Raw genomic sequence first — 25,203 nt, 5'->3', positions numbered from 1 at the left:
GAATACTAAAGGGCAGAAAACGCTAGTGGGAGTTGTGTACAGACTACCAAACAGTAGTAGTGAGGTTGGGGACAGCATCAAACAAGAAATTAGGAATGCATGCAATAAAGGTACAGCAGTTATCATAGGCGACTTTAATCTACATATAGATTGGGCTAACCAAACTGGTAGCAATATGGTGGAGGAGGATTTCCTGGAGTGTATTAGGGATAGTTTTCCAGACCAATATGTCCAGGAACCAACGAGAGGGCTGGCCATCCTAGACTGGGTGATGTGTAATGAGAAAGGACTAATTAGCAGTCTTGTTGTGCGAGGCCCCTTGGGGAAGAGTGACCATAATATGGTAGAATTCTTTATCAGGGTGGAGAGTGACACAGTTAATTCAGAGACTTGGGTCCTGAACTTGAGGAAAGGTAACTTTGATGGTATGAGAGGTGGATTGGCTAAAATAGACTGGCGAATGAGACTTAAAGGGTTGACGGTGGATAGGCAATGGCAAACATTGAAAGATCACATGGATGAACTTCAACAATTATACATCCCTGTCTGGAGTAAAAATAAAACGGGGAAGGTGGCTCAACTGTAGCTAACAAGGGAAATAAAGGTTAGTGTTAAATCCAAGGAAGAGGCATATAAATTGGCCAGCAAACCTGAGGACTGGGAGAAATTTAGAATCCAGCAGAGGAGGACAAAGGTTTAATTAGGAGGGGGAAAATAGAGTATGAGAGGAAGCTTGCTGGGAACATTAAAATTGACTGCAAAAGCTTCTATAGATATGTGAAGAGGAAAAGATTAATGAAGACAAATGTAGGTCCTTTGCAGTCAGATTCAGGTGAATTTATAATGGGGAACAAAGAAATGGCAGACCAGTTGAACAAATACTTTGATTCTGTCTTCACGCAGGAAGACACAAATAACCTTCTGGAAATACTAGGGGACCGAGGGTCTAGTGAGAAGGAGGAACTGAAGAAAATCTTTATTAGGCGGGAAATTGTGTTGGAGAAATTGATGGGATTGAAGGCTGATAAATTACCGAGGCCTGATGGTCTGTATCCCAGAGTACTTAAGGAAGTGGCCCTAGAAATAGTGGATGCATTGGTGATCATTTTCCAACAGTCTATTGACTCTGGATCAGTTCCTATGGACTGGAGGGTAGCTAATGTAACACCACTTTTTAAAAAAGGAGGGAGAGAGAAAACAGGTAATTATAGACCGGTTAGTCTGACATCAGTAGTGGGGAAAATGTTGGAATCAATTATTAAAGATGAAATAGCAGCGCATTTGGAAAGCAGTGACAGGATCGGTCCAAGTCAGCATAAATTTAGAAAGGGAAATCATGCTTGACAAATCTTTTAGAATTTTTTGAGGATGTAATGAGTTGAGTGGACAAGGGAGAACCAGTGGATGTGATGTATTTAGCTTTTCAAAAGGCTTTTGACAAGGTCCCACACAAGAGATTGGTGTGCAAAATTAGAGCACATGGTATTGGGGGTAATGTACTGACGTGGATAGAGAACTGGTTGGCAGACAGGAAGCAGAGAGCAGGGATTAATGGGTCCTTTTCAGAATGGCAGGCAGTGACTAGTGGGGTGCCGCAGGACTCAGTGCTGGAACCCCAGCTATTTACAATATACATCAACAATTTGGATGAAGGAATTGAGTGTAATATCTCCAACTTTGCAGGTGACACTAAGCTGGGTAGCGGTGTGAGCTGTTAGGAGGATGCTAAGAGGCTGCAGGGTGACTTGGACAGGTTAGGTGAGTGGGCAAATGCATGGCAGATGCATTAGAATGTGGATAAATGTGAGGTTATCCACTTTGGTGACAAAAACACGAAGGCAGAATATTATCTGAATGGTGACAGATTAGGAAAAGGAGAGGTGCAACGAGCCCTGGGTGTCATAGTACATCAGTCATTGAAAGTTGGCATGCAGGTACAGCAGGCGGTGAAGAAGGCAAATGGTATGTTGGCCTTCATAACTAGGGGATTTGAGTATAGGAGCAGGGAGGTCTTACTGCAGTTGTACAGGGCCTTAGTGAGGCCTCACCTGGAATATTGTGTTCAGTTTTGGTCTCCTAATCTGAGGAAGGACGTTCTTGCTATTGGGGGCGCGCAGCGAAGGTTCACCCGACTGATTCCTGGGATGGCAGGACTGACATATGAGGAGAGACTGGATCGAATGGACCTGTATTTACTGGAGTTTAGAAGGATGAGAGGGGATCTCATAGAAACATATAAAATTCTGACGGGACTGGACAGGTTAGATGCAGGAAGAATGTTCCCGATGTTGGGGAAGTCCAGAACCAGGGGACACAGTCTAAGGTTAAGGGGTAAGCCATCTAGGACTGAGATGAGGAGAAACTTCTTCACTCAGAGAGTTGTTAACTTGTGGAATTCTCTATCGCAGGGAGTTGTTGATGCCAGTTCATTGGATATATTCAAGAGGGAGTTAGATATGGCCCTTACGGCTAAAGGGATCAAGGGGTATGGAGAGAAAGCAGGAAAGGGGTACTGAGGTGAATGATCAGCCATGATCTCATTGAATGGTGGTGCAGACTCGAAGGGAAGAATGGCCTACTCCTGCACCTATTTTCTATGTTTCTATGTTAGAAGTAAATCAAGTACCTGATTTTCCCTACTTTCCTCACTAACATGTTGTGTTAGGAAACAATAATTTTTGATGTCTACAAATCTGTCAGCTGCCCTGCCCTCAATATTAGAGGCTCACCAATGGACCAACGAATCCCGAAGGAAATTAAAATCTCCCATTCTACTGATATTTCCTGATTTAGGTGGCTGCAAGTAGCAGCTTCTATTTTCTTTTGACTTTACCATCCATCATATAAGAGACAAAACAGGATAAATCAACTCTATTTGCTTCTAAATATGTGTACATCTTTAAAGACATCAGTGAGGTAATATTGCTGTTGGAGGCATTATGATGTCCCTGGAAGAATAAAATATAGTTTCTAGGTACAGATGGCCTAATGTCTCAGCACTAATGTTTCACCACTGGAGCCTCAGTTCAAGTCCAACAATTGGTGTGAGTCATGTTTCTCTGTCAGCTGTAAGGGTCCAAAGTGAAATGAATTTAGACTGTCTTTCCTAGTTCTTAGCTTGCTTAACTTCACAACATAATGCTACCAAATTAACGGTGCAACTTAGAAAAGGCCATAATTATATCTGGTGTAGGAAGGGACAATTATCACACTGACGTGGTAGGAGCTTTAATACTTAAATTAGATGCTATGGCCTAGAGATTCGGCTGCATATTTTTCGGGCACTAAACAGTCTTCTAAGCCTCCACTGTGGCAAGCAGAAAGTGTAAGCTTGTTACAAGCTGGAAGTGTGCACCTACCATATTAGTGAAGGCCAAGAAATCGTCGTGTCAGGCCCTCTTCATTTGCAAATAAGGGGCCTAACACCTGTTTGAGGCCATGACTGTAACATTAATTTACCCTGAGGCAATTGGTGTCGGCTGCACTCAGAAAATTCAGGCCTACCTGCAGTCGAACAAGGACCATCCGTTAGTCCACAGCCAACAAGATATGGTTTTAAAATTAACTTACAGATTAATGTGCAAAGTTAAAGCACATGGGATTGGGGGTAGTGTGCTGATGTGGATTGAGAACTGGTTGGCAGACAGGAAGCAAAGAGTAGGCGTAAATGGGTACTTTTCAGAATGGCAGGCAGTGACTAGTGGGGTACTGCAAGGTTCTGTGCTGGGGCCCCAGCTGTTTTGATTGTACAGTAATGATTTAGACAAGTGGATTAAATGTAGTATCTCCAAATTTGCAGATGACACTAAGTTGGGTGGCAGTGTGAGCTGCGAGGAGGATGCTATGAGGCTGCAGAGTGACTTGGATAGGTTAGGTGAGTGGGCAAATGCATGGCAGATGAAGTATAATGTGGATAAATGTGAGGTTATCCACTTTGGTGGTAAAAACAGAGAGACAGACTATTATCTGAAAGGTGACAGATGAGGAAAAGGGGAGGTGCAATGAGACCTGGGTGTCATGGTATATCAGTCATTGAAGGTTGGCATGCAGGTACAGCAGGTGGTTAAGAAAGCAAATGGCATGTTGGCCTTCATAGCGAGGGGATTTGAGTACAGGGGCAGGGAGGTGTTACTACAGTTGTATAGGGCCTTGGTAAGGCCACACCTGGAGTATTGTGCATAGTTTTGGTCTCCTAACTTGAGGAAGGACATTCTTGCTATTGAGGGAGTGCAGCGAAGGTTCACCAGACTGATTCCCGGGATGGCGGGACTGACATATCAAGAAAGACTGGATCCAACTGAGCTTGTATTCACTGGAGTTCAGAAGAATGAGAGGGGATCTCATAGAAACGTTTAAAATTCTGACGGGTTTAGACAGGTTAGGTGCAGGAAGAATGTTCCCAATATTGGGGAAGTCCAGAACCAGGGGTCACAGTCTCAGGATAAGGGGTAAGCCATTTAGGACCGAGATGAGGAGAAACTTCTTCACCCAGAGAGTGGTGAACCTGTGGAATTCTCTACCACAGAAAGTTGTTGAGGCCAATTCACTAAATATATTCAAAAAGGAGTTAGATGTAGTCCTTACTACTAGGGGGATCAAGGGTTATGGCGAGAAAGCAGGAATGGGGTACTGAAGCTGTATGTTCAGCCATGAACTCATTGAATGGTGGTGCAGGCTCGAAGGGCCGAATGCCTACTCCTGCACCTATTTTCTAAGTTTCTATGTTAGCTGAATATGGAGTTGGGTGGAGTAAGAGTACTCCTTCTGACCCCAAATTCAAAGAACACAGGACGCTGCTGGCCATTACTTCCTGCCCCACCCCCGCCAACCCCTATCACCCCAGCTACCTACCATCCCCTGATTGCCTGACTCCTCGATTGTTCCCCTTCATCACTTACCCGAGGACTGCTGCTGGTGTTGCACCTGCCCGATCTTCAATCCCATGTCACCAGCGAACTGCAAGTTACTGTCCGCAGTGTGCCAGCTCGATGGTAATGATGCCCGATGCTCAATGTCGGATGCACCTCAGGACTCACCATTCAGGCACAGGGATAGTTCCCTGCGCAAAATGGACACGTCTGAATGTCTCGACCATTGTTTGTACAACATTGTGTAATTGTATACAATTTTTCTTCCAGGTCAGAATTAAGCAGTTTTGTTGATCAAGGACAAATTGAACAGGAATTGTGGATAGATGTTGAGAATCAAAAAGCCTCGAAGCAGTTTGTGCAGCAGCAGGTATAAAATAAAATCAAAATAATGATTGTGTTTCTATAGTATGGTTACTGAAATAACTGCTATTCCATACATTGTATTCTGATTTAGGTGACTAACTGATATTTCAGAATTTTAAAAACACTTCTTTGCAGCATACAATCAATAGGTTTAAAAATTAATAATAAAAAAAGAGAAAGGTCTTCCGGGTGATGAAGGCTCAGAGGTAAGTGCATTACACAGCATGATGCTACCTCTTACACCGCACTAAGCTCATTAGTCTGTGCTGTTTTAGCTGATCTCTGGGGAACACCAGCAGAGAAACTGCACTTGGCCTCAGTGAACCTAGTCGGGGAGGGGAAAATTGCCCAGGATCCCTGCTGCTGATTGCTATCTGGTGACCCCAGCTGGAAAGTGCACATGTTCACATCAAGTGAGGATGGCATTGGTTTTAACCCTTGGTAATATATGTCAGTAATTTTTGGAGTCTATGGGATAGAAATTTATTTTGGGTGGTAGTGCAAGATGGGTAGTATCGCATCCACCGCCTGTTATATGATCCACATAATAACCAGTTCCGTTAACTTCAGTAGAACTGACTATCTGGCGGGACATATAACAGGCATGCTACGCCTATACTGTCCATTTTGCACTAACACCCAAGACTATCTGAATAATGGCCACTTTGGCAAATTACTGGAGGACTGTATGTCCCCATTGAGTTGTGCTTCAGTTTAAATACTGTCTTCAGAAGAGGTGGAGAGGAAAGAGGAATAAAGGAATATAAAATCCTTGTCCTTGATTACTTTGCACAATATGTCTGAGTGCCATCCCTAGCCATGAAGTGAATTCCCTCTCTGACAATTAGCTCCTCACTTCAAGGGCAGCACAAATATCTAAGTGTGTCCCAAAGCATTTGTAGCCCAGATCCAGAATTAACAGTTGAAATGCATGTAGCCTGAATTTCAAACTATGTTAAAGCCTAAGATTCATAACATTTTAATCTATATTAATTTTATGCTATTGTCCTCTAGAGTATTGAGGAAGACCCTTGCGTCATTTGCCATGAGGAATTAGTTCCTCCAAAAGATTGCTATGTGCTGGAATGTAAACACATTTTCCACAAAAAGGTAGGTGTGCTTTTATAGCAGTTTCTCTATTGTACAGCTGTTGTGATTTTGTTGAGCACTGATTTTTACCTAGGCCGAGAGATTTGAACCTTTAGCGCCGGCCATTAAGGCTGGTTTTGAAGAAAAAATGGCGGCCGCCTCGCTTCCGCTCACATCTGACGCGGAACGCAGCAGCGCCACATTGGGCAGGTCAGCAGCGCTACTGTTGCCTGCACTCGCCGTAAGTATTTTAATTACCAGGAGCGTGGCGTCATTCGGCGTGCAATTCCGAATGGACGCGCTCAGTGATTTTGGCCTTTGCCGCTCCTCTTACTGCCCTCTCCAAAGCATGCCCGTGCATGCAGCCGTTGACAGTGCGTAGAGCTGAGAGAAAGCAGCAGTGAGCTATAAACTGTACAATAAACAGCTGCTGAGATAACTGGTAACTTTGAAAAGCTCAGACTATGCAATTGGAGTAAAAACTGCTTCCGATGAGATGCATTAGATCTCCCGCCTGGTCATTCAAACGTTACGGGGCAGAAATTGCGGGGCCAGATAATTCGAACTAGGTGATCATTCTCTGCCCGAATCGACGGGCATTGTCATCAGCCCTGTAGGGCGACCCCCTTCAGTTAAAGGGGAGGGTTGCTGCGAGGTCTGCAGCCACTTTAGCAGCCCACTCTTAGAGGCGGTAATGGACGTTAAAAAGGGGGGCAATTTCGGCCCCTACAGGTGGAAAATACTTTTTAAAATAAACTAAACTGTAGTACAGTTGTAAGAATGTCATTAAAAAATCAAAGCTGCTATTCCTTAAATTTTATACACTGGGGTTTCTTGTTTAGGAACTGATAAAATAAGATGCAAAGTTTTGAAATCTATTTTTAAAAGGCCAAGAATTAAGGAAAATTTAACACCATATTCTGACTAAGTATTGTTCAAAAAGTCTGTTAGTGTTAAAAATGTTATTGAACTCTTCTGCATGATTTACACCAGTCAACTCCTGACCGAGCTTCATGTATCCTTTTTTAAAATGTATTTCAATGCACATTTACCGTGCTACTTTTAAATAAGCTAAACTTAAATAACTGACTTCAATTGCCTTTCAGTTTATTGCAAAAATTATTTAATGTGATCCAGATCGAGCTGGCTTTTTCTTCGTTGTTGCTTTGTTTAATTTATTTTTTTGATCTTTTCAACAAGATCCAGTTTACATCAAGAAAATGCTGATGAACCCGCTAAACAAAGAAATAATAAGATCTATAGATTTTTTTTGTTCTTATATACTCATAGGTGCCTATACATAACAACGTAAGAAATAGCAGGAGTAGGCCATCCTGCCCCTCAAGCCTGCTCCGCCAGAATCCAGGGAATTTTGGTAAATTACAACCAATGCAGCCACTATCCCTGCCGCTACTTCTCTTAAGACCCGAGGATGCAAGCCATCAGGTCCAGGGGATTTATCCGCCTTTAGTCCCATTATCCTACTGAGTAGCAACTCCTTTGTGATTGTGGTAAGTTCCTTCCCCCCCCCCCCATAGCCCCTTGACTATCCACTGTTGGGATATTTTTAGTGTCCTCTACCGTAAAGACTGAAATAAAATATTTGTTCAGAGTTTCTGCCATCTTCATGTTCCCCCTCAGAGTTTCTGCCATCTTCATGTTCCCCATCCTAATTGCCCGGTTTCGTCCTCTAAGGGACCAACATTTTCTTTAGCCACACTTTTGCTTTTTATATACCTGTAGTTCCTGTACAACCATAATCCTAAAATAAGCTTGGAAGAATAGTTTAGAATTTCCATAGTCGTGTGATCATTGCCCTATTTTAACAAGTTTAGCAAGTGGCCAGTACTCACTGGTATCTCTTGCATCCTTACCACTTTAGCAGCATCTCTATTCCACATAAGGGCGCCACTTCCTTAATATTGCACCAGTCCATTAAATTTTCTGCGCTCGGCTTATATTTTGGGTATAATCTCAGGATTTCTCATGCAACAGTTTAAGGACATCTATGCCAGGCTTTCACCTGGCAATGTACTGCTAATACGGTGACTGGCCCGAGAACACCGCACCGATCCTTTAGATGCGACCTTCTGCTGATACCGCCGGAAAGTGTACGTTGCACAGAAGCTTCTTTGCTTCACTCATTTAAATCACTGCGTCTTTTTGCGGGAGGCCGTTAACCCTGGCCCATGGTGGCCCTGGCCCGTTTTCGGGCTTGATCGAACTTCTAGCATCTAGACTTTTAATAACTTGAAGAACTATATCAGAAGTTAAAGGAGCATGCTACTTAATTTAAACTTATGTCAAAAATTCAAAGATAATATAATCACCACCTCCAAGACATATCCTGGACCCAGTACTAATATAGTTTGTCACTGCTATAAGTACATGATGTTCCCACTGTTCCACCTCAGATCATACCACAAAGAACAAATTTGGAAATTACTACTGTTGCTACTCAAAATAGGTAACAGTTCAGCCTGCTGGGCGATTATTCAGTGTAACGTGCACAGCTAGGAGATCTAGAACATATGAAATAGGAGCAGGAGTAGGCCATTGGCCCCTCGAGCCTGCTCCGCCATTTAATAAGATCATGGCTGATCTGATCATGGACTCAGCTCCACTTCGCTGCCCGATCCCCATAACCCTTTATTCCCTTATCACTCAAAAATCTGTCTATCTCCGTCTTAAATATATTCAATGACCCAGCCTCCACAGCTCTCTGGGGCAGAGAATTACACAGATGTACAACCCTCTGAGAGAAGAAATTACTCCTCATCTCAGTTTTAAACGGGCAGCCCCCTATTCTGAGACTATGTCCCCTAGTTTTAGTTTCCCCTATGAGTGGAAATATCCTCTCTGCATCCACCTTGTCGAGCCCCCTCATTATCTTACATGTTTCGATAAGATCACCCCTCATTCTTCTGAATTCCAATGAGTATAGGCCCAACCTATCTTCGTAAATAAACCCCTTCATCTCCGGAATCAATCTAGTGAACCTTCTCTGAACAGCCTCCAATGCAAGTATATCCTTCCTTAAATACGGAGACCAAAACTGTACGCAGTATTCCAGGTGTAGCCTCACCTATACCCTGTACAGTTGTAGCAGGACTTCTCTGCTTTTATACTCTATCCCTCTTGCAATAAAGGCCAGCATTCCATTTGCCTTCCTGATTACTTGCTGTACCTGCATACTATTATTTTGTGTTTCATGCACAAAGACCCCCAGGTCCCTCTGTACTGCAGCACTTTGCAATTCTTCTCCATTTAAATTATAATTTGTTTTTCTATTTTTTCTGCCAAAGTGGATAACCTCACATTTTCCCACATTATACCCCATCTGCCAAATCTTTGCCCACTCACTTAGCCTGTCTGTATCTCTTTGCAGATTTTTGTGTCCTACTCACAACTTGCTTTCCCACCCATCTTTGTATCATCAGCAAACTTTGCTACATTACACTCAGTCCCTTCATCCAAGTCATTAATACAGATTGGAAATATTTGAGGCACCAGCACCGATCCCTGCGGCACCCCACTGGTTACTGTTTGCCAACCAGAAAATTACCCATTTATCCCGACTCTCTGTTTTCTGTTTGTTAGCCAATCCTCTATTCATGTTTATTATATATTACCTCCAACCCCATGAACTTTTATCTTGTGCAGTAACCTTTTATGTGGCACCTTGTCAAATGCCTTCTGGAAATCCAAATACACCACACCCACTGGTTCCCCCTTATCCACCCTGCTCGTTACATCCTCAAAGACCTCCAGCAAATTTGTCAAACATGATTTCCATTTCAATTGTTTTTTAGTGTCTGTAGGCAGGTACGCTTTCACAAATTGTATGTAGAATTGACAGCATTGCATGCATAGACTTTTCAACATGACTTTGTTAAAGTTAGAAATTTTGTGCAGCCAGTAGAATTTGTTACAATTTAGATTATATCACAAGTTTAAAATATACTGTTTACTCAAAGACTGAGCAACTACAGAAGAATTCTCTGGGAAGGACTTTGAATTCTAAAGTACTTTTACCTCCAAACATTATGAAACATTTGCTTGTTCAACCCAGCTATAGTGCTTAAATAGCACAAATGAGCACTACCCAACTGAGCACTCTGGCCAGTGTCAGGTCTCTTAATTCATACATTAGCCAAACTATTGACTTGTATACACCACTGCTAATTTAGAAGTAGTGTCATTAATTAAATATCCGCAGTTTAAAAATAAATCGTAAAATTAGAAAAATTATTGATGGAAGTAATTGGTCTCCAACTCAGAAAATAAAGAATCCAGTTCATAAAGTCCAACTTTATTAAAATCAAAAACTATGCCAGTACAAACGCACAACTTGGCCAATTAATCATAATCTGTTGTGCGCAATACCATGGTAAATTTTATCTGAGCTAACTTCATTATCTTGAAATGTGCTATCTCCAGCAATCCACCTTTCATCTTCATATCAAAGGCAGGTTATATCCTCCAAAGAGCTCAATAATCCACGGCACTTTTATTTTTCTGCTTGTGTACTCCATTTCCAGAATGTCCAGGGAAAGTAAGAACCAAGTGTCCTTCAATTAAACAAGGTTCCCATTTAAAGATATTAAATGTCCTCTAGCCAGGATTAAAAGTTTGCCCATTTAAATGACCATTAAATGTTTTTGTTAGTAATTGCGTGATGGCACATAGGTAAAGCGATGAAATTGAAGGGGAAGAAGGTAAAAGACCTGCTTCAAATCGCTACTCAGTGGCCTTGTTGGAAAGTGTATGAGTGTGGATATTGGATGAGAGCAGGATTGGACTTGCCTACAATGCCCTTTCAGAGACTTGTGATCCTCGCTGTCCAGGCTCACAACTGAAAAATGGCCACTTGGGCCAAAATCCACAGAACTGAGTCAGCATCTTCAGGAGAGATGAGGTGGGGGGATTTCAAAATAACACACTATTGAAACTTTGCTAATTGAAACAGCAAGAAGACAAAACAATTGTTGCAACAGTTTAAGAAAATACATTTTGGTGACTCAGTTGAGGGATAAACCCAAAATTATTTTTTATGAATATCGATATAGCTACGACCACCTTAAAGTTAATTGCAGTACATTTAGCTCTGGCCAACATTCTCCAAAAAGTTATGACTAACCTCTGCCTCAGGTGTAATCCTTTTAAATCGAAATCATTCAATCATGGGCAATTATTTTTCCTGCGCCCTTACGATAAATTCATATTTATTGCTTGATTATACCTTTTTGTAAGTGCCATGTTGAGCACAAGTTAGCTCACAAGATCTGAAACAACCTCTTACAGGCCATCTATGATATCTATCTACATAAATATTTTCATAGCATCTGCCCCACTTAAAGTGTCACATTTCACTGTGTCAAATTATTGTTTAAAAAAAAAGATACAAGCAGTCATTTCATGCTGTTTTTCCTGACCTGCCAGGATATTTACAAGCACCTTCCAGGCTGCAAATTTCCCTAACCAGGCATAAATTAAACTCTAATTGATCATAGACTGTGATTATAGTAATTAGACTTTGGGCGCTACCTTTTTAAAGTTTGAAAAGTTAACGCTAGGCGCAAACGATTCTGAACTTCAGCTAAATTGGGCTTTCGCGCCCCTGGAAGGAAGGGGAGCAGTAAATGAAGCGTGAATGACCTCTGGGCGCTGCAGGGGCGCTAATTACAGAGCGCTACCCAATTTCAGGTGAGTAGTATTCAGCAATCATTCTTCAATCCTTCACACTGGTTGATTCCAGCTCTTAAAGGAGAGGTAATATCCAGCTGCAGCTGCTCATTTTCAGCATTGCTGCACTTGAGTGAGATCTCTGAGCAACTGAGAGAATTTTGATGAGCTACTGAGACAATTTTGGGGGGGTGGCTGGTGTAAATCCTGCTGCAAGGGAGAGGCCCATGCGCTTCAACAATATGACATTGGTGTGAGCAGTGGAGAGAAGGAGGGAATCGCTGTTCCCTGCATCTGAAGGAGGCCCTTGATACAGAACTCAAGAAGGTCAACGACCTCCATCGGGTGGTCATGGTGAGTACATTCTTCCACGCCACCTTCATCCCAGCCTCTGAATCTCCGTCTGTGCACACTGAGCAGACCACCACTCAACCACCAAACACGTACAGCTACTAATCTCATCTCACGCCTTGCCTACATTCACAACTATTCAACCACGTCAGGCATATCTTCCACATACATAGTTGGACTCTTACTCACACAAGTTCCTTTCTTTTGCAGGCCAAGATGGCACATAATAGGAGGGAGCAGCAGAGGACTGGAGGAGGTTAACCTCAATTTCAGGAGCTCAGTGACCTGGAGGAGTGAGTGCTGTGGCTCATTGGCCCGCAGGTGGTGGGTGCCATGGTCAGCAAAGATGTCGCCCCCACTGGGAGCAATAACGGTATCTTTATCCCCTCTCCTTTTCTCATCCCACTTTTCCGTCAAACCAGAAGGCTTTATCACTTTCCACCTCCTGCTACTGTCTGCCTTCCTTGCTCCATTCCTGCCCCCCTGCCCTCACCTTATTGCGAGTCTTGTGCCATTTATGCTTTCAGATAATCAGCCAATGTGCAGTCTGTACCTGAACCCCCCAGCACAGTCAGGGGGAGAGAGAAGAAGGAGGACACAAGTACTGCGCCATTGTATCTGTCACCCGCAAGCACCATCTCAGGGACTGGTATTACGTGGTCCTTAGAGGTTAGGTTAGCAGAGGGGTCTGCACTGGGTGATGCCACAGGAGCCTAGCAGGCTGCAGCAAGGTCGAGGGGAAAGGGTACCTCGGAGCCAGCTCCCTGGAGGGAGAGTTCAAGCACGGTTTCTGCTGCACAGGACTCAGATGAGGATCTTGATGGGGAGCCATACACAAGAAGGGTAATGGCCATGCACTCCGAGATGATGGGTGCAATGACAAGAGTGCCCGAGAGTCTCTCCGCTATGGTAAGGAGCGTGGAGGTATCTACGTCCAGCATTGCACAGAGCTCTGCACACACCATGGAGCCCATCATTTCCAATCTGCAGTTGATGGTGGCCTCCCAGAGAGACCGTGCAGATTCACACCTCATGAAGCATGTCATGAGCGATATGGCAGTTTCCATTGCACCACAGGTATAAGCAACGCAATGTCTTGGTGCTGTGATGCAGAGCATGGTTGTTGTCATCGAGTCTCAGACTACTCTCGTGCAGTCTCAGCTGGATGCTACACGTGCTCTGACTGCTGTCATTGCCGCTGGGTCCACCACAGTCCACCAAGGATCTCATGGTGTTGCAGCAACCCACCGATCTGCTCCATTAGACTGGTGGGGATGCTGAGGTGCTGCCTTGGGAGAGTGGCAGTGGGTCAGTAGAGCAGGAACCTACTGTCCCCTCTCAGGATGACAGCATTCCTGATCCCACCACTGCCACTCCGCAGTTGGACTGTCGCTGGCTGCCACTCAGCCAGCCCAGACTGCCACCGCCCAACTCAAGATGGTGCAGTCTACAGCTGAGCCTTCCAGAGGACACACTGCGGAGGAGTTGTAGAATAGTTAAACCAAAGAGAGGATATAAGGAAATGCCCAAGAATGGGTCATAAATACATTTCTTCTTTATGATACTGTTAATTGTTATTACATTAATTTTAATTGGAATGTTTCATCTTCACTGGTGTCTCTCATTTCCGTTTTGGGGCTTTGGTATGGAAGGGGAAATGGATGTGCTGATAGGGACGTCCAGAGGAACCGGGAAGTGGGATGGAATTCACTGGAACTGAAGTATGATGAGACTTCCAGAATCCCGATTGCCTGCCTACTCTGTCGCTGCTATTCCTCCTCCTCCTCCTCTTCATCCTCCTCCTGCTGCATCTCCTCCTCCTCCTGAGATGGTGGAGCTATGCCTGGCGACAATGGCTGCGCCCTCATGATGGCCATGTTGTGCCACATGCAACAAATGACGAAGAATAGGGACACTCGCTCAGCCGAGTAATGGAGAACTCCTCCCGAGCAGTCAAGGCAGTGGAATCGTTGCTTGAGCACTCTGATGGTCTGCTCAATGATGTTCCTGGTGGCAGCATAGCTCCCATTTTATGAGTGCTGGGCACGAGTGTTGGGGTTGCGGAGGGGAGGCATGAGACAGGTAGAGAGTGGGTAGCCCTCATCTCTGACCAGCCAGCCGGGAGCTTCATGTGGTGGTTGGAAGAGAGCTGGCACACCGGTCTGGCACAGGATGAAGGCATCGTGGCTGCACGGTGAGGATTCTGCGTGTGTGGTCGCACACCAACTGCACATTCAGTGAGTGGTAGCCTTTGCGGTTACGGAATACTTCAGGATTGTTATGTGGTGCCCGCATAGCGATGTGGATGCAGTCAATGGTGCCCTGCACCGTATGGAAGCCCGCTATCATGACAAACCCACATGCGCGCTCCAGCTGCTTCTCTCTAGGGGAAGGAAATGTATTTCCTGCTCCTTCTGTACAGATAATCTGTGACCTCGCGGATGGAGCAATTTTCGGCAAACTGGGACATGTTGGAGATGCCTCCTCATACACCCTGGAAAGATCCATTGGCGTAGAAATTGAGCATGATGGGGACCTTAACTGCCACTGAGAGCCATCCTCGCCCTAGTCTGAGGCTTGAAGTCGGATTGCAGCAGATGGCAGAGCTCTGTGACCATGTCTTTGCTGAAGCGCAGCCTTCAAACACACTGTTCCTCAGTGAAATTGATGTGGGAGAACTACTGCTGAAGTACCCTGGGAGAGTAAAGTCTCCTGTCAGGACGGGCTTCACTTGAACCATGCTAGGACCAGTGTTCTGGCGAATCGAATAACTAGGGCTGTAGATAGGGCTTTAAATTAAATAGTGGGAGGGAGAGTTCAGGCGAGTGGAAAATTAAAAAGTCAAAGAGAAAGGAGGAGGCAATAGTGCAGGGTAGCGATAGGGGTAATCATAGCCAAAGTGTGACAGGAAGGGACAGAGCATATAAACATAAAAGTGCATCAGAAAGGGGGCTCAGAATAGGAAAAAATGGTAAAAAGACAAAATTAAAAGCTCTATCTGAACGCACAAAGTATTCGTAACAAGATAGATGAGTTTGCGGCACAAATAGAAATAAATAGGTATGATCTGATTGCCATTTCAGAGACGTGGTTGCAAGGTGACCAAGGCTGGGAACTGAATATTCAGGGGTAGTTGACATTTCGGAAGGATAGACAGAAAGGAAAAGGAGGTGGGGTAGCTCTGTTAATAAAGGATAAGATGAATGCAGTAATGAGGTATGATATTGGCTCAGAAGATCAAGATGTAGAGTCAGTTTGGGTGAAGATAAGAAATAATAAGAGAAAGAAGTCACTGGTGGGAGTAGTCTTGCGGCCCCCTAACCGTAGCTACACTGTAGGATAGAGTATAAATCAAGAAATAATGGATGCTTGTAAGAAAGGTACGGCAATAATCATGGGTGATTTTAATCTTCATATTGATTGGACAAATCAAATTGGCAAAGGTAGCCTTGAGGAAGAGTTCATAGAGTGTATTTGGGATGGTTTCTTAGAACAATACGTTGTGGATGCAATCAGGGAGCAGGCTATTTTAGATCTGGTAATGTGTAATGAGACTGGATTAATTAATGATCTCATAGTAAAGGATCCTCTTGGGAAGAGTGATCATAGCATGAAAGATTTTCAAATTCAGTTTGAGGGCGGGAAAGCTAGGTCTCAAACTAGTGTCCTGAACTTAAATAAAGGCAATTACAAAGGTATGAAGACAGAGTTGGCTAAAGTGGACTGGGAAAATAGATTAAAGGGTAAGACGGTAGATAAGCAGTGGCAGACATTTAAGGAGATATTTCATAACTCTCAGCAAAGATATATACAATCCATGGCTAACTAAGGAAGTAAAGGATGGTATCAAATTGAAAACAAAACCATATAATGTTGCGAAGAATAGTGGGAAGGAGAGCGGATTGGGAACATTTTAGAAACCAGCAAAGGACGACTAAAAAAAATAATAAATAGAAGATAGTTTATGAGAGTAAACCAGCAAGAAATATAAAAACAGAGAGCAAGAGCTTCTACAGGTATATAAAAAGGAAGGGAGTAGTTAAAGTAAACGTTGGTTCCTTAGAGACTGGAGAATTAATAATGTGAACAGGGAAATGGCAGAGACTTTGAACAAATCTTTTGTATCGGTCTTCACAGTAGAAGACACTAAAAGTATCCAATAATTGATAATCATGGGCTGTTGGATTCTGAGAACCTAAAACAATCGCTACCACTAGAGAAAAAGTAGAAGGCAAACTAATGGGACTAAAGGTGGACAAGTTCCCTGGACCTGATGGCCTGCACTCTAGGGACTTAAAAGAAGTGGCTGCAGAGATAGTGGATGCATTGGTTGTAATCTACCAAAATTCCCTGGATTCTGGAGAGATCCCAGCAGATTGGAAAACTTCAAATGTAAGATTTAAGAAAGGAGAGAGACAGAAAGTAGGAAACTATAAGAGCAGTTAGCCTAACATCTATCATTGGGAAAATGGAGTCCATTATTAAGGAAGTAGCAGCAGGACATTTAGAAAATCATAATACAGTGAAGCAGAGTCAGCATGGTTTTATGAAAGGGAAATCATGTTTGACAAATTTGCTGGAGTTCTTTGAAGATGTAACAAGCAGGGTGGATAATGGGGAACGAGTGGATGTGGTGTATTTGGATTTCTAGAAGGCACTCGATAAGGTGCCACATAAAAGGTTACTACACAAGATAAAGGTTCACAGGGTTGGGGATAATATATTCGCATGACTAGAGGATTGTCTACCAAACAGAAAACAGAGAGTTGGGATAAATGGGTCATTTTCAGGTTGGCAAACTGTAACTAGTTGGGTACCACAGGAATCGGTGCTGGGCCCTCAACTATTTACAATCTGTTATTAATGACTTGGATGAAGGAACCGAGTGTAATGTAGCCAAATTTGCTGCTGATACAAAGATAGGTGGGAAAGCAAATTGCGAGGAGGACGCAAAGAATCTGCAAAGGGATATAGAAAGGCTAAGTGAGTGAGCAAAAATTTGGCAGATGGAGTATAATGTGGGAAAATGTGAGGTTATCCACTTTGTTAGGAAAAATAAAAAAGCAAATTATGATGTAAATGGGGAGAGATTACAAAATGCCACAGTACAGAGGGATCTGGGGGTCCTTGTACATAAAACACAAAGTTAGCATGCAGGTACAGCAAGTAATTAGGAAGGCAAATGGAATGTTGGCCTTGCAAGGGAGATGGAGTATAAAAGTAGGAAAGTCCTGCTACAATTGTGAGACCACACCTGGAGTACTATGTACAGTTTTGGTCTCCTTATTTAAGGAAGGATATACTTGCATTTGAGGCAGTTCAGAGAAGGTTCCTGCGATGAAGGGGTTGTCTTATGAAAAAAGGTTGAGCAGGTTGGGCTTATACTCATTGGAGTTTAGAAGAATGAGAGGTGAGCTTATTAAAACATATAAGATTCTGAGGGGGCTTGACAAGGTGGATGCAAAGAGGATGTTTCCCCTTGTGGGGGAATCTAAAACTGGGGACATTGTTTCATAATAAGGGGTTGCCCATTTAAAACAGAAATGAGGAGGAATTTCGTCTCTCAGGGCATTGTGAATCTTTGGAATTCTCTACCCCAGAGAGCTGTGGATGCTGGGTCATTGAATATATTTAAGGTGGAGACAGACAGATATTTGAACGATAAGGGAATCAAGGGTTATGGGGAACGGGCAGGGAAGTGGAGTGGAGGCCAAGATCGGATCAGCCATGATCTTAATGAGTGGTGGAGCAGGCTCAAGGGGCCAAATGGGCTACTCCTGCTCCTATTTCTTATGTTGCAGCCCTGTTGGGCCTCCTCCCTCTGGCCACATTTTCCTGCCTTTCACTCTGCCTTGCTCCCTGCCTAAGTTGTCTCCCATTTGCCATTATAATAATACAATGTGCATTACATAGTATCACTTCTGTTGCCGTTATAAAACTGCCAGAGGAACTCAACCAGAGTGTGTATGTGTGTCGATTTCCTCAGAAAATGTCTCACACTTTTGAATGTGGCCATCGGCCCTCATACTCTAGCTGGCAGTGTTACCTTGGCCTCAATACATTAATCTTTATTGCTGAATACGTTACACCTATCTGAGTCCTATGCCTGAGAGAGAAAAAACGATGCTTGACTGCTTAAGAAATATAATAAAAGGACTACAATAAAAGAACGGCCAAACAGAAATTCCCATGTGGAAAGCTCTATACCCGGTTTCATAGTGGGCGGAGCACAAAAGTGTCTTCTATGTCAAATATGCAATATTTCAGGTATCTGCACATGCTCAGCCTTGGTGCCCTGCAAAGTACTTCCATTGCAGCTGGCTACTTCAGCTCATGTTATTAAAAATGTTCATTTTACTTCCCATCGCCATGCCCTGAATCACATGACTCCACTCCTGGGCTGATCCCATGAGTAATGCTGCAAGAGAAAACCTCATAAAAAAAATAAGATTGAAATAGATACTGACATGCTTAGCTTTCTTTATGTAATTTTAAGTTAAAAATTATTTTTAATACAATATAACTTTCCTGATGATAAAATCTGTTTTATGCAATGTTAATTGACCCTAAAACCTTTTCAAATGATCAGCACAACAATCTCAAGCAATTCAAAAGTAGCAAATCAATTCCTTTTCTGTGCACAGAACAGATGAAAATGTTGAACCATAGTAAATAAATTAATATTGTTATATCGGCATAATAATGTTGGGGCTGACAAGTGCAGAAATTAAAACTGGAGAGTAGGCAGGACCAATTGTACCATTGTATGTATTGAAAAAAAATAACAATATATAAGAACATTAATAGTAGCATGATTAGGCTATTTGCCCCCTCAAGCCTGCTCCACCATTTAGTAAGATCATGCTGATCTGATCATGGACTCAGCTCCACTTCCCTGCCCGCTCCCTATAACCCTTTATTCCCTTATCTCTCAAAATCTGTCCATCTCCGCCTTAAATATATTCAATGACTCAGCCTCTATAGCTCTCTGGGGCAGAAAATTCCATAGATTTACAACCCTCAGAAGAAATTCCTCCTTATCTCAGTTTTAAATAGGAGGCCCCTTTATGTCCCCTAGTTTTAGTTTCCTCTATGAGTGGAAATATCCTCTCTGCATCCACCTTGTCGAGCCCCCTCATTATCTTATATGTTTCGATAAGATCACCACTCATTCTTCTGAACTCCAATGAGTATAGGCCCAATCTACTTTCATAAGTCAACCCCCCCTCATCTCTGGAATCAACCTAGTGAACCTTCTCTGAACAGCCTCCAATGCAAGTATATCCTTCCTTAAATATGGAGATCAAAACTGTATGCAGGCTCAAGGGGCCAAATGGCTTACTCTTATGTTCTTACTCTAGGTGTGGCCTCACTGTACAGTTGTAACAGGACTTCTTTGCTTTTATACTCTATCCCCCTTGCAATAAAGGCCAACATTCCTGATTACATGCTGTACCTGCATACCAACGTTTTGTGTTTCATGCACAAGAACCCTCAGGTCCCTCTGTACTGCAGCACTTTGCAATTTTTCTCTGTTTAAATTATAATTTGCTTTTCTATTTTTTCTGCCAAAGTGGATAACCTCACTATGGGCCCAAATGTCCACATGATTCGCGCCTGATTTTTAGGAGCAACTGGTGGAGAACGGACTATTTTAGAAATCGCAATTCTCCACATTTTTTTTTCTGCAGTTCTAGTCAGGTAGAACAGTTCTAGTTTTGAACAGAATTTTTTCTTCAAAAGGGGGCGTGTCTGGCCACTGACGCCTGATTTGAAAGTTTCCACAGTGAAAATGTACTCCAAACTAAAGTAGAATGGAGCCAGTGAAGATTTTTGTAGAACTGAAAAAACCTGTTCGACACATTAAAAAATCAGGCGCTGGTTACAAATTAGGCGTCCAGAACGAGGTGGGGGGAAGGGAACTCATTAAATTCGACAATAAATCCTTATTTATACTTCTACAAATATTATACAAATAAATCCAACCTGAATAAACATTTATAAGCCAAGAAAAGATTAAATAAACCATCTTCCTACCTGTGTGAAAGTGCTTCAGCCAGGGAGAATTCTGAAGCCATTCGTGCCGCTGAGCGGGAGAGAGAGAGAGAGAGAGAGAGAGGGGGGGAGGGGGAGGGGGAGGGAGAGAGAGGGGGGGAGGGGGAGGGGGAGGGAGAGAGAGGGGGGGAGGGAGGGAGGGAGAGAGAGAGGGGGGGGAGAGAGAGGGAGAGGGAGGGAGAGAGAGAGGGGGAGGGAGGGAGAGAGAGGAGGGGAGGGAGAGAGAGGGAGAGAGAGCGGGGGGGGCGGGGAGAGAGAGAGAGAGAGCGGGGGGGGGGGAAGAGAGTGTCAGGTCTGGTCGGGGGGGGAGCAGGAGCTGGCCGTGGGAGGAGCCTCATTCACGCAGCCCCAGTGAGGCCATTCAGCCAGGGCATGTGCAGAGGTCCCGGCACTGTTTTCAGCGCTGGGACCTGGCTCCGCCCCCCCCCACAGCTCGTGCTGGCTGCGCCGAGGGCCAGAGGACCGACAGGTAGGTGGAGAATACCGAGGATTTTTTTTAGGCGCGAAAAACGGGCGCCCAGCTCGGAGGGGCGTCCGTTTTTTTTCTTGTGGAAACTTGGGCCCTATATCCCACATTATACTCCACTTGCCAAACTTTTGCCCACTCACTTAGCCTGTCTATATCCCTTTGTATTATTTTTATGTATTTGGAAGTTTTATGGTAAGAATTCCATATAAAAAGTTCTATAGACAGTTTTTCAGCCAGTCAAAACCTAAGACTTTAGATCCTAGATGTTCCCGTGCTACAACTGAACAAGTTATTTAATCAGAGATGCTGGCAGCCCACTTTGCTAGGACAAGATAATTCACCCACAATGCTGAATAGTTGAAGGAATCATCCCATTATAACTCATCAAGATGCACTACTTAAATAAGTACGGTGACGGGCATCAAAGAATATGTTCCTTTTGTTTGTTTTAAATTATATATTTTTCTCTCTCATCTGGCAATGTAACTGTAATATAGATATTTTCTGCCTGCGGACATAATCAGATAGTACTATGTTTTTCTTTCCAGTGCATTGATTACTGGCTGAAGGAACAAAGCACATGTCCTATTTGCCGGATTCTTGTACTAAAGCCAGAGGACTACCCACAGCTGTCAAAAAAATAAGGTTCTCTCTTTAAGTAATATTATAGAAATTGAACATTCAAGCAGAATATGTTTATTGGATTATTAAAAATACCTATATTTAAAATTAAGAGTGATGTTGTTCATTCAAATGCTGATTGTCCAAAACCTCATGGTTTGAAATATTTTGGAGGTCTCTGTTCACAATGCTCTCTTTGACTGCAATTAGCCCTTGATGACTTTAATATATATGAAGTTTTGATACGTGCATATATCGTATGTAATTTCTGCTGAAATGATTTTTATTCAGGTTCTAATGTCCAGTATTGTGATGTTAGAATCAGGAGTGTAAAGAAACAACATTTTTAATTTGCATTACTCCCTGGTGAAACTTAATAAATGTAGAAAATAGAAAAGCACATAATAGAACTTTATATTTTTACAAAACATCAATTTCCTTTACTCTGCAGCCTCACAGTATATGATCATATATACTGTCCCTGCCTGATGTCGAAACACATGCAGTTCCAGCAGGGATCACACACTATCATTCAGGAGCAGGATTTGTTTTTTCTTGGAACATGACATCAAGAACGTGGGATCTTCTGATCTGTCTGGCTCAATTGCCCCCGGAAGTACATTTACCAACTCGGCTAACAAGGCAACTGAGAAAGTAATTTTTAAACGAGACAGAAATACATTTGCTTTATTGAACAGTGAAGGAAGAACAAGAAAACAATCAACTCATACCTACAAACGAGAAAGGGCGAGAAAGTTCAGTCATAACAATTGAGGGAAAACAATCATCAGTCAGAAGTGTAAAGTAGGAGAAGGTGTGAAAACTTTAGATGGTATTCCGAAGAACCCTACCACATTAAACTTAGTGTACAATTTGGAATTGTTTTACTTACTGTACTTCTGGGAGAAAGAATGTTAATGAAAATTGTGCTGATTATACACTTGTGAAAATTACAATAGTTGTGGATGTCCCCATTTTATTAAGAAAGCCAAAAGCACAGAATGAGAATATGTGGTTAAACATATCATAGCTACCGCATTTACCCTCCAAGCACAGATCCTGCACTTTGTTGTTTATTCAGTGTGTGAGAGATATTTGTCACCTGATATATTCAGTGATTCTGATCAGGTTTGGTTATATCTTAGAAAATGCTGGAAATCTCAGCGGGTCAGGCAGCATCTGTGGAGAGCATTTTCTGTTTTTATTTCAGATTCCAGCATCTGCAGTATTTTGCATTTGTGTTGATTATATCTCATCTAGTTTGCAATTTATTTTTGGAGCAAAAGTATAATAATTTATTTACTTTTAAAAATAATAATACTTGTGTGTATTTAGTGTTCTATCATACTGAAATATTTTAAAGTCTTGCGCACACACAATAAATGTCTTTTAAAGTGCAGTGGCTGCTGTTATGTGAGCTAATGTGGTAACTGATCTGTGCCAGCAACATCTCACAAGCTGCCAGGAGATCAGTGGCCGGTTAATGAGATTTTTTATGTGATATTGGTTGAGGAAGAATTGTTGGCTCGTATACCCTTGAGTCTTTAAAGGCTTCAACATTACCAACTGTAACAGTAGAATTGAGTTTATAATATCAACCAATGAGGAAACGAGGGTGCTAAATGCTGCTTCTGAGCTGATCTATTTTAATCTGATTGACTCAACAATGAATACTTTAGCTTGACCCCCAAGCTGACAAAATCGTCTGACTAGTTAGTCCTATGACCTCATTAGCTGGGAACAAACTACCAGGAAGAGCCTGCTTCAGACCACAAAGACCATTCAACATGTTCTTTTTTAATACACATATAATAATAATTTGCAATTAACATCAATGACCACGATTTTCTCTGAAATTGTTAAGAACATTTTCTCATTTGTAAAACTTTGCTGATTTTACAGAAAACCACATTCACATTCACACCTCCCTCAACCAAGGAGCACCCCCCCCCCCTCCCAAATTCCACCCTTTCAACACATTGCAGTTTGATAGGTGCATTAAACTGGATTAAGAGAGAGAAAAGAGACAAAGAAAAAGTTTTTTAAAACTTCAATTTAAAAAAGAAAATCTCCCAACAACAATTAAAACCTGAAGGAATGTGACTCCACATTTGTAATAGTTAATTTTCAGTGCCAGATAGGTTGACTGGTAGTAATTAACAGTTGCCACATCGTTAAAAGGGTACTTAACCTTGAAATGACTTGGCTTGACTTTCTGTGGTGAGTTTATTTCGTATCTACCGTGCAAGTATAGGAACTTCACATTGCTCAATACATTTTAATGGGGAGCCAGACAACACAATGCCGTTTTCGCGACGCTAACAGCAGAGCAGCGTATCCCCGAAAGAACCTTTCTGAATTCCGGGTTTAATCGCACAACTTCCCTGAAGTTGCTGCGGCATTTGCACATAAATAACAAGGAGCGCTAATCGCCTCACCATTACTTTGACAGCTGATTTTGGGCCGATATGATCATCTATTCTTATAGTTTCAAACGGGCATCAATGGGTTTCCCTGAGATCACTTGATCCTAATTCGAGAACACTATGCTAGAAATTAGTGTTATCAGCACAGTATTAGCAGATGACCGCAAAATACATTTGTAGAGATGAAGACATCCATCACAATATCTGTCAGTGGAATGTCATACAAATACATTAAGCATTCATCCACTAATGCTGCCAACAGTAATGTTTTGGCCACTGTTGCTATGTAGAGTGGGTAAACTTTTTTCAGTAAAGTAGAACAGCATTGGGATAATACAAATTAATTGGTTACATTTTATTGTATATTTCACCTACTGATTTGATCAATTCCGGAGCTGTAGACTGTACTGAACATACTTCATTACAAGTAGGAGACAACAGCTACAAACTGCAGACACGTGAGTAATACGATTTGCTTACAGCCAGTTGCCATAAAACTTAAATGGACAAGATTTATTTTGCTGCAGAACATCTGCCTACGCAATCTGCTGGCAGATCATATAGCAAATTTTCTTGTAGTGAGATTTGTCAGTTAAATCAGTTTTATAAGGTTATCAAAACACATAATCTAATTTTATTTGTAGCTTAGATCATCCTAACAGTGTTAACTGCAGGCAATCCTAAATTTTCGAGGGGTCGAGAGCAGATGGTTACCATAGTGATCTCTGCCTGAGAGTTGATAATGCATCAAGAACAACAAGTTCCTAACCAACCATGTGCAGTCTTGAGCTGTGGGACATTAAGGAAGTGGTTCAGTTCAATTAAGTTGAGCTTAATTGTTTCTCTGTATCCCAGTACTCCCAAGTTGATTGACGTGTTAGTACCAAATGGTAGTAACGTTGACACATGGTAATCCGCGGTGAAAAAGAAAGACTTGGATTTATATAGCGCCCTTCACGACCACTGGACGTCTCAAAGCGTTTTACAGCTAATGAGTGAAGTCATTGTTGTTATATCTTGAATAAAGCAATGTGACTGAGTACTGTAGACATGAGTAAGTGTCACCTTAGTCTCTTTATTCTAACTCCAGAGTGCTGGTGCAGCATGGGAAGCCTGCTTATATACATTGCTCCCAAGGGATGCAGGGATCCCTTGGGATTCCCAACAGATACGCCCTCTGGTGGCGGTAGAATGCTGGTTAGACAGTGTTGCATACATAACATTAACCCCTCCTAAAGTCAATAGTACCCTTATTTACAGGGTGAGACAATCT

At 42.6% G+C, this 25,203-nt stretch overlaps 1 protein-coding gene across 3 annotated transcripts in view; it reads left to right on the top strand.

The window, feature by feature from the left end:
• LOC139276118 (E3 ubiquitin-protein ligase DZIP3-like) overlaps window positions 1–24,970 on the top strand; it is a 182,319-nt gene extending 157,349 nt beyond the window's left edge. For 2 of the 3 annotated variants that reach the window (XM_070893628.1, XM_070893629.1), the window contains exons 23-25: window positions 5,139–5,238; window positions 6,249–6,344; window positions 7,614–7,835. In XM_070893628.1, coding sequence (XP_070749729.1) covers window positions 5,139–5,238; window positions 6,249–6,344; window positions 7,614–7,811 — 394 coding nt within the window. In that variant the 3' untranslated portion in view covers window positions 7,812–7,835. Of the gene's footprint in view, window positions 1–5,138; window positions 5,239–6,248; window positions 6,345–7,613; window positions 7,836–21,431; window positions 21,529–21,955 lie in introns of those variants that run through there. The other variant, XM_070893630.1, reaches the window with a different exon arrangement.
• The last annotated feature ends 233 nt before the right edge of the window (window positions 24,971–25,203 follow it).

The sequence above is a fragment of the Pristiophorus japonicus genome, chromosome 11 (assembly GCF_044704955.1).
Source record: "Pristiophorus japonicus isolate sPriJap1 chromosome 11, sPriJap1.hap1, whole genome shotgun sequence".
NCBI lineage: Eukaryota > Metazoa > Chordata > Chondrichthyes > Pristiophoridae > Pristiophorus > Pristiophorus japonicus.
This window is presented reverse-complemented; position numbering and strand designations above follow the sequence as displayed.